General features: G+C 46.4%; 1 protein-coding gene across 3 annotated transcripts in view; it reads left to right on the top strand.

Moving 5' to 3' along the window:
- The window catches only part of SUDS3 (SDS3 homolog, SIN3A corepressor complex component), a 207652-nt gene that overhangs the window by 154975 nt on the left and 37815 nt on the right, over nucleotides 1-14862 (top strand). Inside the window, exon 14 of one of the 3 annotated variants that reach the window (XM_045073754.1) lies at nucleotides 1397-1556. The exons of 1 other annotated variant lie outside the window; for it this stretch is intronic. In XM_045073754.1, coding sequence (XP_044929689.1) covers nucleotides 1397-1488 — 92 coding nt within the window. In that variant the 3' untranslated portion in view covers nucleotides 1489-1556. Of the gene's footprint in view, nucleotides 1-1396; nucleotides 1557-4089; nucleotides 4152-14862 lie in introns of those variants that run through there. One more of the 3 variants, XM_045073756.1, reaches the window with a different exon arrangement.

The following is a 14862-nucleotide window of genomic DNA, read 5'->3' on the forward strand; positions in this document are numbered from 1 at the left end:
TTCCTTCCACTTTCCAGCTCTGTTCCTTGATCCTCTCCCTTTCTATTCCCTGGGATCTACAAGCTCCTTAATAATTAAGTAGGTGCTATCCCTGTCAAGATTTCTTTGGTTGCAAGTGACAGAAACTCCAACTGGCTTAAGCCACCAAAGGGGATTGTAATGGAATCTGTGAGTGCACTGTCAAGGGGAGCGCCAGGCTCAGCAAGATCTAGGGGTCACATGATGATTTCCAGCCTCAGTCTTTTCTTTCCATTCCTCTTTTGTATTTTCTTCTGTATTGACCTTTTCCACATGGTGACGACTGCAGCTCCTTTCCACATTATCTTTGCAGCACTCATCTTGCAGATGAAGAAATTCCCTGTACTTGTTTAAAACAGTGTTTAGGATTGAATCAGTTGCTCTGACTAGGGGGAGGGGAATGTTTTGGCTGGATCTAGGTCTGGCTCTAATGGGCCAAACTGGGGACCCCCCACCCAAATTCATATGTGGAAATCCTACCCCTGAGGACCTCATGTGAGTGTATTTCGAGATAGAGTCTTTATGGAGATAATTAAGGTTAAATGAGGTCATACGGGTGGGATGGTTGGAGTCCTCATAAGAACAGGAGATTAGGACATAGACACACACAGAGGGAAGACCATGTGAGGACACAGGGAGAGGAAGGAAATCTGCAAGTCAGGGAGAAATGGCCTCAGAAGAAATGAGCCCTGCTGATGCCTTGACCTCAGACCTGCAGAACTGTGAGACAATTTCTGTTGTTCAAGCCACCCAGTTGATGCAGCAAAATAATGTATTAGCAAAATAATACACAGGCTCATCCTTGGAATCAGGGTGAATTTATTCCATATCCCTTGAATCACTCTAGAGAGGAGGAGTGGTTGCTCAAAGGGCACCCAAGGAACTGTTAAAATAGGAAAGAATAATGGACACTTGGTAGGAGAAAAAAAGATGGTCTAACACTGGGTCAGATTCATAATTTTTGGACATTTGTGATGCCTTAGAAGCACCTTATCAAAACACTCAACAGCACAACCCCATGAGGTGGGTACTATTATTTTCCTCATTTTACAGATGAGAAAACTGAGGCCAACACAGGGTGAGTGATTTACCCAAGAGCATGCAGTCAGTAAGTCACAGAATCAAGATTGATAGCCACAGGGGTCTGGTGGCAGAAAACCAGCTTTTTATCACTGTGCCCTTTGGAAAGCCTGTGACAGCTAGATTCTCCTGCTTTTCTAGGCCAAGATTGAAAAGCTCTGACTTGAGGCAGGGGACGGAAGTGTGTTAATATGTTAATTAAGGAAAATTCACAGTCTGCAGAATTCATGAGTCCATTTTCAGAACTATTTCTGATCTGGGTGAACCTTTGACCCATTCAAGTTAATTAACATTGCAGAACATGAAGTAATTGCTGTTGTTCCTCAAAATTGGGGGCAGGAAAATCCCCAGTGGCCTGTACCCACCCCCAGCCCTGACTCCTGGGGCTAAGGATCGGAACGCCAGAGCCTCAGCAAGAAGACGCAATGGAGAAAGTCCTCAGTTCGTCCACTCCTTCCACTCCTGTGTGTTTACAGCGCTTTCTGTTCGATGATTAGCAGCGCTGTCCCTGTCTGATTGGGGGCGTGAAGTCCACAGCTAAGTAAGAGATCTGTCCTGAATTTTATAAATTAGGATTCTAGTTTGAAATATGGGCTGATGTTTGAATGTTTTATTAGGAAACAAATTCAGAGGATGTCCTACGGATACGTGGTCGTCATGTTTTTTTCCAGGTGGTTCTGCTATTTCTGTAGAAACCGTCTGGTAGACCCCACTTGTAAATCTTTGTTAGGACTTAGTAGTTGCAAGAAAGGGCAGTCCACACAAGCCAGTTCACAAACAGAATCTGGGGGGTTTTGTTACTGAGTAATCATCATCTGAGTCTATGATGTGATGAAGTTATGTAGAAAAGCAAAAGTTTGTCATTAAAAGGTTTTTCAGGGCACCTGGGTGGCTCAGTGGGTTAAAGCTTCTGCCTTCGACTTAGGTCATGATCCTAGGGTGCTGGGATCAAGCCATGCATCAGGCTCTCTGCTCAGCAGGAAGCCTGCTTCCTCCTCTCTCTCTGCCTGCCTCTGCCTACTTGTGATCTCTGTCTGTCAAATAAATAAATAAAATCTTTAAAAAAAAATAACATATAAGGTTTTTCATTCATTACACAACTTAAGTTTTTAAGCTTTTACTGATTCCATTATGTGCTCTAGCTTGAGTCCTTTCCTGCTGTGTCTATTTCCTTGTGGTTTAGTCTTTCTGAAAGACATCTTGAATTGTGAATGCCCATCACATGTCCTAGAATGGATTCCTGGTTCTTACAACCAACAGATCCTGTCAAAGAGAATCAGTCTTTCACCCACAGTCTGACCGTGGTGCATTCGCAGTGTGATCCGATGGCAACTGGTCGATTGAAAGTCTTGCCCAAGACGTAGGATTCCAGGAAGCTGTGAAAGTGGTGTTGAAACCTGCTTAAAGAACAGAAAAATCACAGACAATCTAAGAGAACAAGAGGCCTTAGGACAATATTCAGCTGGACCTCACAGGGTCAGCCACACTGACTGTTGTGGTCACTGCTCTGGCCCATTGGTCCTGTATCATGCAGGTTATTCAATATTTTGAATATCCTATCAATGCAAAAAGAGTTAACGGTTAAAGAAAAAAAATGACAAGGAAAGTGACACGGTGAGCACTTCAAAAGAGAAGGATTTAAATATCAAAAGATTCTAGTGGGCCTTAGGAAAAATTGGTGAAGCCCTTGAATATTTTTTAAATGACCTCTTTGCTATCATGCTGTGAAAAGCAAACCTGAAGTGAAGGATTTTGTCACAAAAATTATACCAAAAAAAAAAAAATTCAGTACTTAATTCATTTTTCGTTCTTCATAAGAATTCATGCATAGTTGAAACGGGAACCTGCCGTTTATTATGATGATAAGCTCAGTTTCGTTTTTTCAAGATAAAGTTCTAAATCAAACCCCTCTTCCCCCTCCCCACCGTGATTTGCTGTGAAAATTTGGGCTCAGTATTAAGTGAGTCATTCTAAATGTCGTCTACTGGGATTGATTTTCCTGTTGGGGAGACGGGGCTGGGGGAGTCCCTCCTGCCTTTTCTCATGGAGCTGCCGAATCTTCCCTTCTACTTCTTGCCATGACAGCTCCATTTCCCTGCTTGTCGTCACATCTGTGTTTCCTGCTGAGATGTGTCTTTCCTCCCCAGTCATAGGTTACTAGACCAGTGGTAGCCCATGACACAGGGGCAGCTATGCCATAGGCTGGCCAAGACTTTATAAAAGGGACATGAGCTGCACTAATCACATTCCCTCTCAGGAATCTCCAAGGAATACGGTCAGATTTAGTAGGATACCATGATGACCTGATAGTTAATCGACACAGCATAGAGTTCCCCAAGGTTGTGATGGGTCATACGCAACCTTCGGGAGCAAGAGGGAGTAATCCAGTGGGACCAAGGTGATAACTCAGGCTCCAGAGACTTTACCCAGTGCTCTTCTACCATGTAATCTATAGTGGGCAGATATTCATCCTTCTCTGGGTGACAGTGCCCCAGATTCTCTCAATCCATACAATGTGGGTGGAACCGATCCTATCAGATCCAGAGTCATGTGATCCAGGCCTGGCCAGTCAGCTCATTATGTGCCCTTGGCCATAAGGAATGGTTAAAGGATTGGACATATCGCTCAACTTGGGCCAGTAACAGTCAGGAGAAGGACCCTTGTTTCAAGAATTAGGGAAAGTGAACCCAGCAGGATGTGCACCTGTAGCTGCTTGCAACCACTGCGACCCCTGAAGCAATCCACAGATCAGGACCAAGAGGTGGAGAGAAAATAGGTCCTGCTGACCATGTTTAAGTTGCTGGATCCTGCCATGCCTGAAACTGGCACGACTCCCTCAGGCTCCCAGCTAGCATTGTTCCTGTTTGCTAAGCTAATTCAAATTGGGTTTTATGTTACTTGTTACAAAAAAAAAAGCCATAACTGACACAACATGCTTATTTGATTAGGATAATAATAATCCCTCTTAACCATTTTGATGTGCTTTTCCAGCTCTCATCTCATCAGGTTCTTTGAACAACCATAGGGCAACGTCTTGATGAAGGTTGCTACCAGGTCTAGGGGACTGAGGCAGTGTTTTCTCAAGCACTTGGAAAGCATAGGGAGTGAAGATTGCCTTCTGAGAGTTACACCATGAAGTCAATACATTATAGATCAAAGCAGAGCAATGCAAAGTCACCTTAAAGAGACTGGATGGGGAGGCCTGCAAGACTTGTCTGTCATGTGATTGAACTTATTAACATATTTAAAGAAAGGCTGTATCCTCATGATCTGCCACAGAAGCCTGGAGGACAGAGAGTTGCAAATGCCAACCTTGACTGAGTCACTATAGCTTGTTTCAGTGAGGAAGGAGTCTTGATCTCTGACTATTTCTTATTCCAGCGACAAGGCTTGATGTAGAGAACTGCTTTCAAAAAAAAAAAAGAAACCACCGCCATGGAAAAGCAGATTGATAACTACAGTGCTTTAGAAGTGGCTGAGACTTTCTTGTCATCCTTCCATCAAGAGGCAGGGTCTCCTTCCCCCTGAATCCAGGCTTACCCCATGACTTAACTAAAAACAGAAAAAAAAGAGAGAATGAAGTAGAAGTGGAACTGTGTCATTTCCAAGGCTCGCTGTGAAAGATCTGAAACTTCTGTGCTTGCACACCTGGAAGATTCGCTTTTGGAACTCAGCTTCCATGCTGTGAGAAACTCAAGCCTATGGAAAAAGGTTGAGCTGTTAGCCAGCTACCAGTCATGCAAATGAGCTGCTTTGAGGTTTCTTCCCACTTAAGCCTCCAGATGATTGCAGTTTCAGGCAACCCCATCTGGGGCAGAATAATCACCCCGCTGAGTAGGGTTAACTCTCAGAATCATGAGAGGTGATAAATCGTGGTTGTTTGAAGCCACTACGTTTTGCAGTAATTTGCAATAGTGCAGCAGATAACTGAAACAGTAATGGCTTAAGCAATAAAGGCATTTAATGGACTTTTCTAATGGAAAATTCTGGATGTAGGAAGTTTCAGTTCTGGAGGAGTAGGTCAACAATGTTATCAGTGATCCCATGTTCCTTCTTCCTTTCTGTTTCATACTCCTTAGCAAATTGGCTTTCATCTCCTCATGGTTGCAAGATGGCTGCTGCAGCTCCAAGTATCACATCCACGTTTAAAGAAAAAGAAGGGGAAGAGTTAGTACCTCCGAGTTCTCTTGCCTGTATACCTTTCACCAAGAAGCCAGATACTATCCCAGAAGCCCTTCAGATTACTTGCCATTAGGTGTCATTGGCCAGAGATGACTACCCTTAGTTCCAAGGAAAGTGAATGTATGCTTATCTAATGTCTATACTGTGAAGCTACCATGAGAAAGGAGGTTGACAGTGGCCTTTTGACAGCAACCAAAAATTTCTACCACAAGAGGGATGCAGATATTTTTTCCAGTTCACTTGTGATAGTTATGATTCTATCTGAAAAAAAAAAAAATGCTTGTTTCCAGCCATTACAGTCTATTGTCACTAATATGAAATGAATGCATCCCTCTCTCCTTGTCCCAATTTTATACATCAAGAAACAATATTATTATTCATTTCCCCAGGCTGGTCTTCTTACCAGGAGAGTAAGTTCTGGTTGTATAGATTTTCTGAACCAATCTCCATAGTAGAAATCTCTCTTTGCAAATAAATATATTGTCATCTGGTTTATACATCAGTCTCAAAGTGTGTCTAATGTGAGTCTAACCCTGAGGGATGATACTGTTCTTAGTGTGTTGAGAGAGCCAGGTTTCCACTATTTGTAAGTGTAGTCACTTATCCTTCATGCTGTCATATGAATCTCTTAGGGAGCCAGCTTGCTGGTTCTCTCTTCTGGTGGAGACACAACAGATGGTTGAGCAAGGACATCTGGAATTACTATAGAGATGATATTGAATACAGCTGAGTGGCCATTTGTTCTGCTCCCTGCAGGAATACAGAAACCCTGGTGACTTCAGGCTGATAGGGATGTTGAGCTCACCACCCAGGTTTTAGGATTCTGTCATGAGTTAAACCAGTCTGACTTATTAACCTCAAAAGGTCAGTGTAATGGTTAAGAGCATCATCAGCTCCGGTGTGTCTGGTGGCTCTACCACATACAGACCTGGTGACCTTGGACAGATGCTTTCCCCTCTTTGAGCCTCAGTTTCTTCATCTGTAAAATGGAGACAATATTCAGGCCTTTACCTTGCAAGGCCGTCATAAGAATTGACAGGTGTGATGGAGGCAGAGCACTTGGCACAGTATCTGGCTGGATGTGGTACTCACTGAGCAATAGCGCTGCAGACCTTATGTCCAAACTGGAGGTTAGAAAACCTGCCCACCCACACCCATGCTGTCTGCATCCTTAAAGGCCCTTTCCATAGACCCAGTAATGGCTCAGGGACTGACAGTAATGCCCAAACCAGCTCTGTTGCATTGAGTGGGATAAAGAGAAGAAGAAATGCAGGACATGCTCCAGAGGCTCAGAGAAGTTCTAATGTGGTTGGAGAGGCAATATATACAAACACAAAATGGCTAAGAAACCAGGAACAGAATATCAGGATGAGGGGGTAGCCCCGAGTGCAGTAAGGGCTGAATCTGTCTTGCACGTCCTGTCCTGGTGTAGTGGGAATTGCAGTGGACTTGGAGGCAGACAGCCCCCCTGGACACTGCCCACCCCAGGCTGGGTTAGAGACCACCCACTGCCCTGGAATACCAGTCATGCTCACCACTGAAATGTGATTGTTCACTTATTCATCTCTCCTATTAAATTGGGAGTGGTGGAGGGCATTCATTCATTTATTAATTAATTGAGCAAATATTTACTGGGTATCTGCTGTGTGCCAACTAGTATTCCAGGAAAGGAAAACAAGACAGCCATTGCCTGTATCCTTGAAAACCTCATGGAAAGTTGCATGAAAAACAACAAACGAGTGTCCTGCATTTCTTCTCTTTATATACAGTGTTGGGTGCTGGTAAGCGCTGGAAAAATATATAAAACAGGATAAGGGGTGTTGTAGATATGGAGATGTGCCATCCACATCCCCTCGTTGAGGAAGGACTTGCTGTCCAGCTGTGGGGTGCGTGGTCATCAGACAGCCCCTACCTGTTCCTGCTCAGGGTTTGCTTGAGCTGCCGAGAGCCCCCTTGCCCAAGCTCACACCTTTCCTGGGGCAGCCTGCATCCAGTGGCTATATGAGGGTGGACACCAGAATCTGGCCGTTTCAGCCTGCCTCCAGAATGCTGGTGGGCGATGCCTGGTTGCAGAGCTCGCTGCCAGGGTGGAGGAAGCTATGTTGAACTGATGTCATAGTTTATCTTCTGTCTTATGTCCACACTTGCTTTCCCCTCTACACGCCGCGCTCCGCCTCAGTGTTTGCTTTGGGAAAATCCAACATGCGACAAGGTGCTGGAGCATCGTGGCCCAGAGGGGCTGGTGGATTTGGATAAGGTGGTTGGGGAAGTGCTGTCCGAGAAGGTGGCCTTTGAGCAGAGGCCAGGAGGAGAGAGGTCTGCTGTGGAAAGATCTGGAAAAACAGTGTTCCAGGTAGAAGGAATAGGAAGTCCAAAAGCCCTGAGATAGGGATGTGCTTGGCACATTTGAGCATCATCGGCAAGGCAGCCTCGTGGGCTGAAGCCCAGGGATCAGGACGGCCACTGGAAATGCAGACAGAGAGGCATCAGCAGTCCTGTGTTCAGGGACAGCTCTATTGTGACTCCATGCTGCCAGCACACAGTAGCCACTGGATGTCTCTCGAACCCAACTGGCTTGTCAGGCCAGCTCCTCTCCTCTCTCCATGTGTGATCTTGGACACATAGTTACTTGACCTTTCGGTGCCTCAGTTTCCCTGCCTATAACCAGTGACAAAGGTGGGACCTTTTGAGCTCTGGTTCAGAGCTTTTGTTACAATACCATTTTCTCTTCTCGTAGTGCCTTCTTCCCTCTCCTCTCTTCCTCCAGGGATTTGGAGCACACCTGGTCCCACCTCCAGCTTCTCAGCAGATGGTTCCTACTAGAAGGGTGGTTGTTCTTTGCAGCTCATCCCCAGATCCCAGAACCCCTGAGCTGGGAAGCAGCCACACCAGGGTGGTGAGTGGGGGAGGTAGCAGGGCCGAGAGAGAGAGTTAGATTTCTCTCCTCTGATAATAAATAAACCTGATTAAGGCATCCCCACACCCGTGGGGCAGGGTGCTCCGTGGGTGGGCCTTATTGCTTTGATAAAAACCTCAATATCTGAAAATTGTCTCCAGCACCCGAGAACTCCCATTTTATGACTTGCACGTGCCTGGGATAAATTGCTTTTGCGGCTTCGTTATATATAATTCAGGTCCTTATGGATGCTGGTGGGATGCATAGCGCTCTCCTGTAATGATTTATTCATTTGGGGGAAGCAGAGTGCACCCACTGGGTTCTGCCCAGCCTGTCTGACAGCTCGAAGGGTTGGCGCTGCCGGCACACGTTGGATTCGGCTTGAGAGAGAGAGAGGAGCTGGTGCCGGCTGTTTAGCTTTCCTGGAAAGCAGACCTGGCTGGGTAAGGACCACTTGTCAGTGCGAAGCTTCCTCTAAGGCAGTCGCCGGCTGAGCTAGGGGCTTTGCGGGGCTAATTTCAAGCACCCTTGCTGCCTCCTTGGGGATGCGGGGTGCTTTACAGATGAGGAAATGAGGTCAGAGAAGTTAACATGACTTGCCCAAGGTCACCTGGCCAAGCAGCGAAGCGCTTTACATAGCAGATGGGCCAGCCTCCATTTTGCCCGTTTGTACCAGAGTCAGGGGCTTACCACATAGCGAAGCACGTCCTCCGCTGCACCCACCTGTGAGCCACGAATGATTTACTTCCCCATTTTACAGATGGGGAGCAGACTGACGAGGCTTACCTTCACCAGAAAGTGAAGGTCTGGGATTTTTTTTTTTTTAAGACTTTATTTGACACAGAGAGAGAGATCACAAGTAGGCAGAGAGGCAGGCAGAGAGAGGGGGAAGCAGGCTCCCTCCTGAGCAGAGAGCCTGATGTGGGGCTCGGTCCCAGGACCCTGGGATCATGACCTGAGCCGAAGGCTGAGGCTTTTTTAACTCACTGAGCCACCCAGGTGCCCCAAGTGTAGGATTTTTAACATAGGTCAGCAGTCATTCATTCATTCCTGTATTCATTCATTCATTCACCCCTCTGTGCCTCATTTGTCATTTGGGGGAGAATGTTAGTTCTTACCTTGTGGGGTCCTTGTAAGGATTAAATGAAGGATGAGCAAAAGGAGTTATCACACATAAAGCACATAGAACAAGGTTTGGCCCATAGACAAATGCGCAGTCAGTTTTAGCTACAATGATAGCAATTTAATCATTCACTTATCCTTTCATTCCATAAATACTAAGTAGCCCACCTTGTGCAGGAGCTCTCCTAGGTGCTTGTTCTCAGTCTCCGCACTCCCCTACCTTCATCTCACAGATCAGGAAACAGCCCAGGGAGAGGGACAAATTGATGGTGGTCCCCAGGTAGGAGGGGAGTGAGTTTTATTTACCAAAGTTCCTTCGTTCCTGCCTGGTACGTGGGCTAGGTGCTTCATCTGTTTCTGTCGACTTACGAGCATGAATGAGTACAACGGTGGATAAGATTGGTTCCTGTCCTCAAGATACGTACAGTCTTTAGTGTGGGATACAGGCAAGCAGGCAGGAAGTGACTTTATTTCGTGAATTCTAAGATGCACATTTCTTCCCATATTAACCTGCTCTGAGATGGATCTTCATCATCAACGGTGTAAAACCACCACTGACCAGCAGCAGTGGGAGGGAGGTGAGCCTTGCCTGGAGTGGGGATACATCTTCTAAGAATTCTTATATCTCTGATGCTCTCCGTGGCACAAAGGACGACGGGTTGTACGAAAACCTGGGCACTGGCACCCATGATTTTAAAAAATGAATTAGAGGGCTGGACTTTGTGATGAAGACATTTTTTTGGAGTATCTTAGCCAATGTATTTTGTGTCGAGGTTTTGAAAGTATGTGTCAGTGTGATACGTGATAAAACATGGATGTCTACATAAGTCTAAAAGCACTTTTTAAATAAGTAGAAATAAACATTCTCGGTGATAAGAAAGCACTGACTCTTAGGCATATACTCAAGAGAAATGAAAACTACGCCTGCGTAGACACGTGTACACAAGTGCTTACAGCAGCATTATTCTCGATTGCCAAAAGACGGAGACAACCTGAGTGTCCATCCACTGATGAATGGGTGAATAAAATGTGCTCTCTCCCTACAGTGGAATATTATTTCACCCATAAGAAGGAATAAAGTACTGATATATAGGACAACTCAAAAATGTTATGCTAAGAAGCCAGACACATACGTTCACATATTATATGATTTCTCTCTTACCAAAAAAAAAAAAAAAAAAAATCCAGAATAGGGAAGTCTGTGGAGACAGAAAGTAGATCAGTGTTTGCTTATGGCTGGGTAGGGGTGAAGGGGTAGGGGCAATGGGGTGCTAGCTAATGGGTGCAGGGTTTCCTTCAGAGGTGATGAAAACCATCTAAAATGGACTGTGGATGGTTGCACAAGTCTGTGAATGTGTGAAAGTGCATCGAATTGCATACTTTCAGTGGGCAGCTTGTGTGGTATGGGAATGCCATCTTAGTAAAGCTGTTAATTTTAAAACGGGAAAAACATTGTGCCAGAGTCTTTCTGAGGGTTGCACACAACCTAGCGGTGGCTGAGATTGGAAGAAATATGGTATAATGTAGCGCGGTCAGTATTATGTCGGGGGTAAATGTGCGGCTGTGGAGGTGAACCTGGGCCCAGCTGGTGGAACAGGGAGGGCCTCCTGGAGGTGGTGATGGTAGCAAGGCCAGCGCCGAGCCAGTGACGATATCTAGGGGAGAGTGGAGTGGAAGTGATCTGGGCAGAGGAAGCAGCACATGCAAAGGCTGGGAGATGAGACTCTGTCCTTTACTTTAGGAACTTGACCTCTTCCCAGTGCAGACGGCTGCCCCTGGGGCTCGGAGAGCCCTAAAGATGAGTAAGATGTGGTCTATGCTTTCCAGGAGCTTCTGCCTGGGCAGTGAGGATAAAGCGCGCACGCGCGCACACACACACACACACACACACACACACACACTCTCCCAGGCACCCCTCTGTGGGGGCATCCCCGTGTTTAGGGAAGAGTAGAGAGAAGGTGGTGGAGAGTCACTCCTGGCTGAGCTTTTAAAAGCAGGAGGAGTTGTTAAAGGCAGATAGTTCCCTCACTCCTGGTAGTAGTAAAAGCCACAGTCTTTCCAGAGAGCAGTTAATTTGGTAAGAGGCATCTCTGTCCACCCAGCTGTCTCACAACTAAGCATTCTTCCTAAGGAAATGGTCACAGTGACCCCCCTGTTAGCCAGCTACGCACAAGGATGTTCTTCAGCCCAGCTGCAGAACAAGTTGCAAAACTCAGATTCAATCTGGATTTTTGAGGAGGGGCCCCTTGACTCAAGATACTCCAGCACCTTTGTCAGGCGGGATCCCGAGGCGGGCAGATGTGCTGGTAAGAGACAGGCCTGGATGTCAGGCACACCTGCCTGGAAGCCAGGGCTGTATCCTGACCTCAGGCAAATCTTCGGATTCCTTGTGTGTAAAATGGGGATGATGATAATAGAACTTACTTCTAAGATTAGGATGAAAGGCACAAAATGAGACGCACTTAGAATGGTGTGCAGCCAATGAATTCTGGCATTATCGATTATTATGTTACTATGGAGCTAATAAAACAGATGTGCTTGAAGTCTATTAAATGACACTGGAGGATAGTTAAGATCAGTTATTAAGTGAAAAAAGGCAGTTGAGGAAAAACTCCATTTGTGTGTGTGTGTGTGTGTGTGTGTGTGCACGCACGTCTGTGTATAAAAATCTATATAGGTATATATTTTTTTCTTGTTGCTTTTTTAAAGTTTCCTAAAATTTTAAAAGAGACATTGAAGACACATATGTAACTACAAGAAAGCAAAGTACCTCCCTGCCCATCATCCCTCGGTTTGTGGGAACCCTTTCTGGAGGCTTCCCCAAGCAGCAGGAGTCCAACCTACAGTCCTCCGGCTGGGACACAGAGGGAACACAGTGCAGGCTGCTGGGTCTAAAAATAGCTGGGAGGAGTGGAGTCTGCCTCTGCTGCTCCAGCGCTAACAGTTCCAAGGCAGCTCTGTGGTCGACAGAGATCAAATGTTGCTTAAAGCCAGGCAGGGTCCCCCCCACCGCAGCCCCCGCCCTCCCGCCAGCAGCTCTAGACTTCCTGGTTCAGCTGGCAGGTGTGGGGGAGTTGGAGCTCACCATTCTAGACTTCTTGGCCAGACATTTCCAGAACTCTTGGGGAATCCTGTCCCTTGGGGCCACGAGGGCCAAGGAGTCACTTGGCATTGTGACTTGGCTGGCGGCCTCCGCTCTGGGAGAGGGCTGCTCACAAGTCATGCGACAGAGCTGTCACGGGGCCCCAGGAGGCCAGTTTCACTTCTAGAACACCTGTTGAGTTCATTCTCTGCTGCCAGCCTGAGCCACTCTATCAGTTTCTTCTTTTTAATTGTGTACGTGCGATTTATATATTTAGAGCTAAATTTGGGGGCGTTACTGAAATATTTCATGTGGAGTTGTGGCTTGGAGAAAATAGAACTGGGAGTCAGGAGACTTATGGATTGTGCTCTGTTTTAGTTGAGGAATATTTTTATTTTCCTTTTAAATGTCCTTTTCTTTAGGACCTTATTTATGCATTTTAGAGAGAGAGAATGAGAGAGAGCACAGCAGAGGGGAGGGACAGAGGGAGGGGAAGAGAGAGTCCCAAGCAGACGCCTCCCTGAGCATGATGCGGGGCTCAATCTCATGACCCCAAGATCACGACCTGAGTCAAAACCAAGAATCAGATACTTAACTGGCTGTGCCACCCAAGTGCTGCCCCTAACTGTCTTCTTTTAAAATTGAGGTCTAACACATACGCAGTAGGGAGCACAGATCGGAAGGGCACGGCTCGATGGATTTCACATTGCGGCTTGATGGATTTCACATTGCAACACGTTCATTTAACCACCCCGTAGATGAGGATAGACAGCATTTTGCGCACCCCCGCTGGTTCTCTCATGCTCCTTGCCAGTCATTATAACCGAGGGGTGACTGTTCCCCAGCCCCCTTCACTACTGGTTAATTCTGCCCTTACTGACTTCTACAAATGAAATCAAACAATGTATGGTTCTGTCTGGATTTCCAACATTATGTTTGGGAGGTCTTCCTTTTTCATCACTGTGTAGTACTCCACCATAGACCCGTCCTGCATTTATTCATATGTTCTTCTGTGGATGGGCATGTGGCATCTTTCCACTTTGTGGCTAGTATGGATAATGCTGCTGTGGGCATTCCTGTACACATCTTTTGGTGGGCATGAGCCCCTATGTCTACCATCATTTCTAACAACTGCAGGAGTCTCACTACTAATAATCCAGCTTCCACTCTTTCCCCTGTTTAATCTACACTCTGTAGAGCAGTCAGAGTGATAGTAAATAAGATTGTGTGACTTGACCCCTTAAGTCTCCAAAGGGTTCCAGTGCACTTAGAACAAACCCCAGACTCTTTGTTCTGGCCTATGAAAACACTATGTGATCTGCCATCCCTGATTTTTCTGGAACCACTCTTCCTCTCCCCGAGCTTCAGTCACCCTGGCCTTTTCTCTATCCCTTGACTAGGCCAAATCCGTTCCCTGCATGGTCCTTGGCACTCGCTGTTCCTTCTTCCTGGAATTTCCTCCCTGAAACCTTCCCCTGAGATCGATCCATTCTTCTCATTCACGGCTCCTCTTCCGAGAGGGCTTCCCTAACTGTCAGTGAGAGCCCCCATATCCATTTGTTCTTGGTAGTGTTTTCCGCTCGTGACTCCCTCTCCATGAGGGCAGGGAACGTGTCCAAGTTGTTGACGAGCCTGGCGCCTGCAAGTCTTCTCTCCCTCCGTCCCGGAACCCCATGCACAACATTTGCTCCATGAAGGAATGAAGGCATCAGCTGTAGATGCCCAGATCCTCTTTTAAAGGGAAGCGGTGTAGCTTAGTGTGGACAGCCTTGGAGCTTGGTGGCCGGACTTCCTGAGTTTGAGGCAAGGCTTCACCTCTTACAAGCTGTGTGATCCTAATGACCCCTACCTCCCCATGCCTCAGTTTCCCTATTGGACCATGGGGATCATAGGTTGTCACTGGGACCTAACTGCTGTCACTTACGGAACAGCTCTTTTGCCATTTTCAGGGAAGCTGTGCTATCCCTCTTTTATAGACATGGAGTGAAAACTTTCATTGGGTGCAGAAAATAAGGTCCAGAGGCTGCTCCGATCACACAGGTAAGGTACAGACTCCTCTGGGAAGCATCTGCTGTGGGAATGACATTGCTCTGATTAGGTTGGGGGGCACCCAGAGTGTTTATATAATAACAGAATACCCTCACCATGTCCGTAACTCTTGGACATGTATAAAACAGTTCTGCTTGGTTAATTCAGTGGTTCTCACAGAGAGGACCTAGGGGACGGGACAAAGAGTGATTCCTTTACTTTGCAGGTGAGTGACCTGGAACCCTGGTACTCACCCTGAGTCACTGTCTGTCCCCCAGGCCCACTGCTGCCAGTAATGTCATTGACTTCAGATACTCTAGCGGGGCTAGCCAGTGGACAAGCATTTCCATATCTATTACCGCCTGGTCCCCCAGACTTCAGGCTTTTGCATTCTTTAAATCTACTTCCTTAAAAACCAAAGCTGAAAACATAAAACATTGACCCAACCTGAAGC

This window comes from Mustela putorius, unplaced genomic scaffold (assembly GCF_011764305.1).
Source record: "Mustela putorius furo isolate JIRA1106 unplaced genomic scaffold, ASM1176430v1.1 tig00537248_pilon_pilon_pilon, whole genome shotgun sequence".
NCBI lineage: Eukaryota > Metazoa > Chordata > Mammalia > Carnivora > Mustelidae > Mustela > Mustela putorius.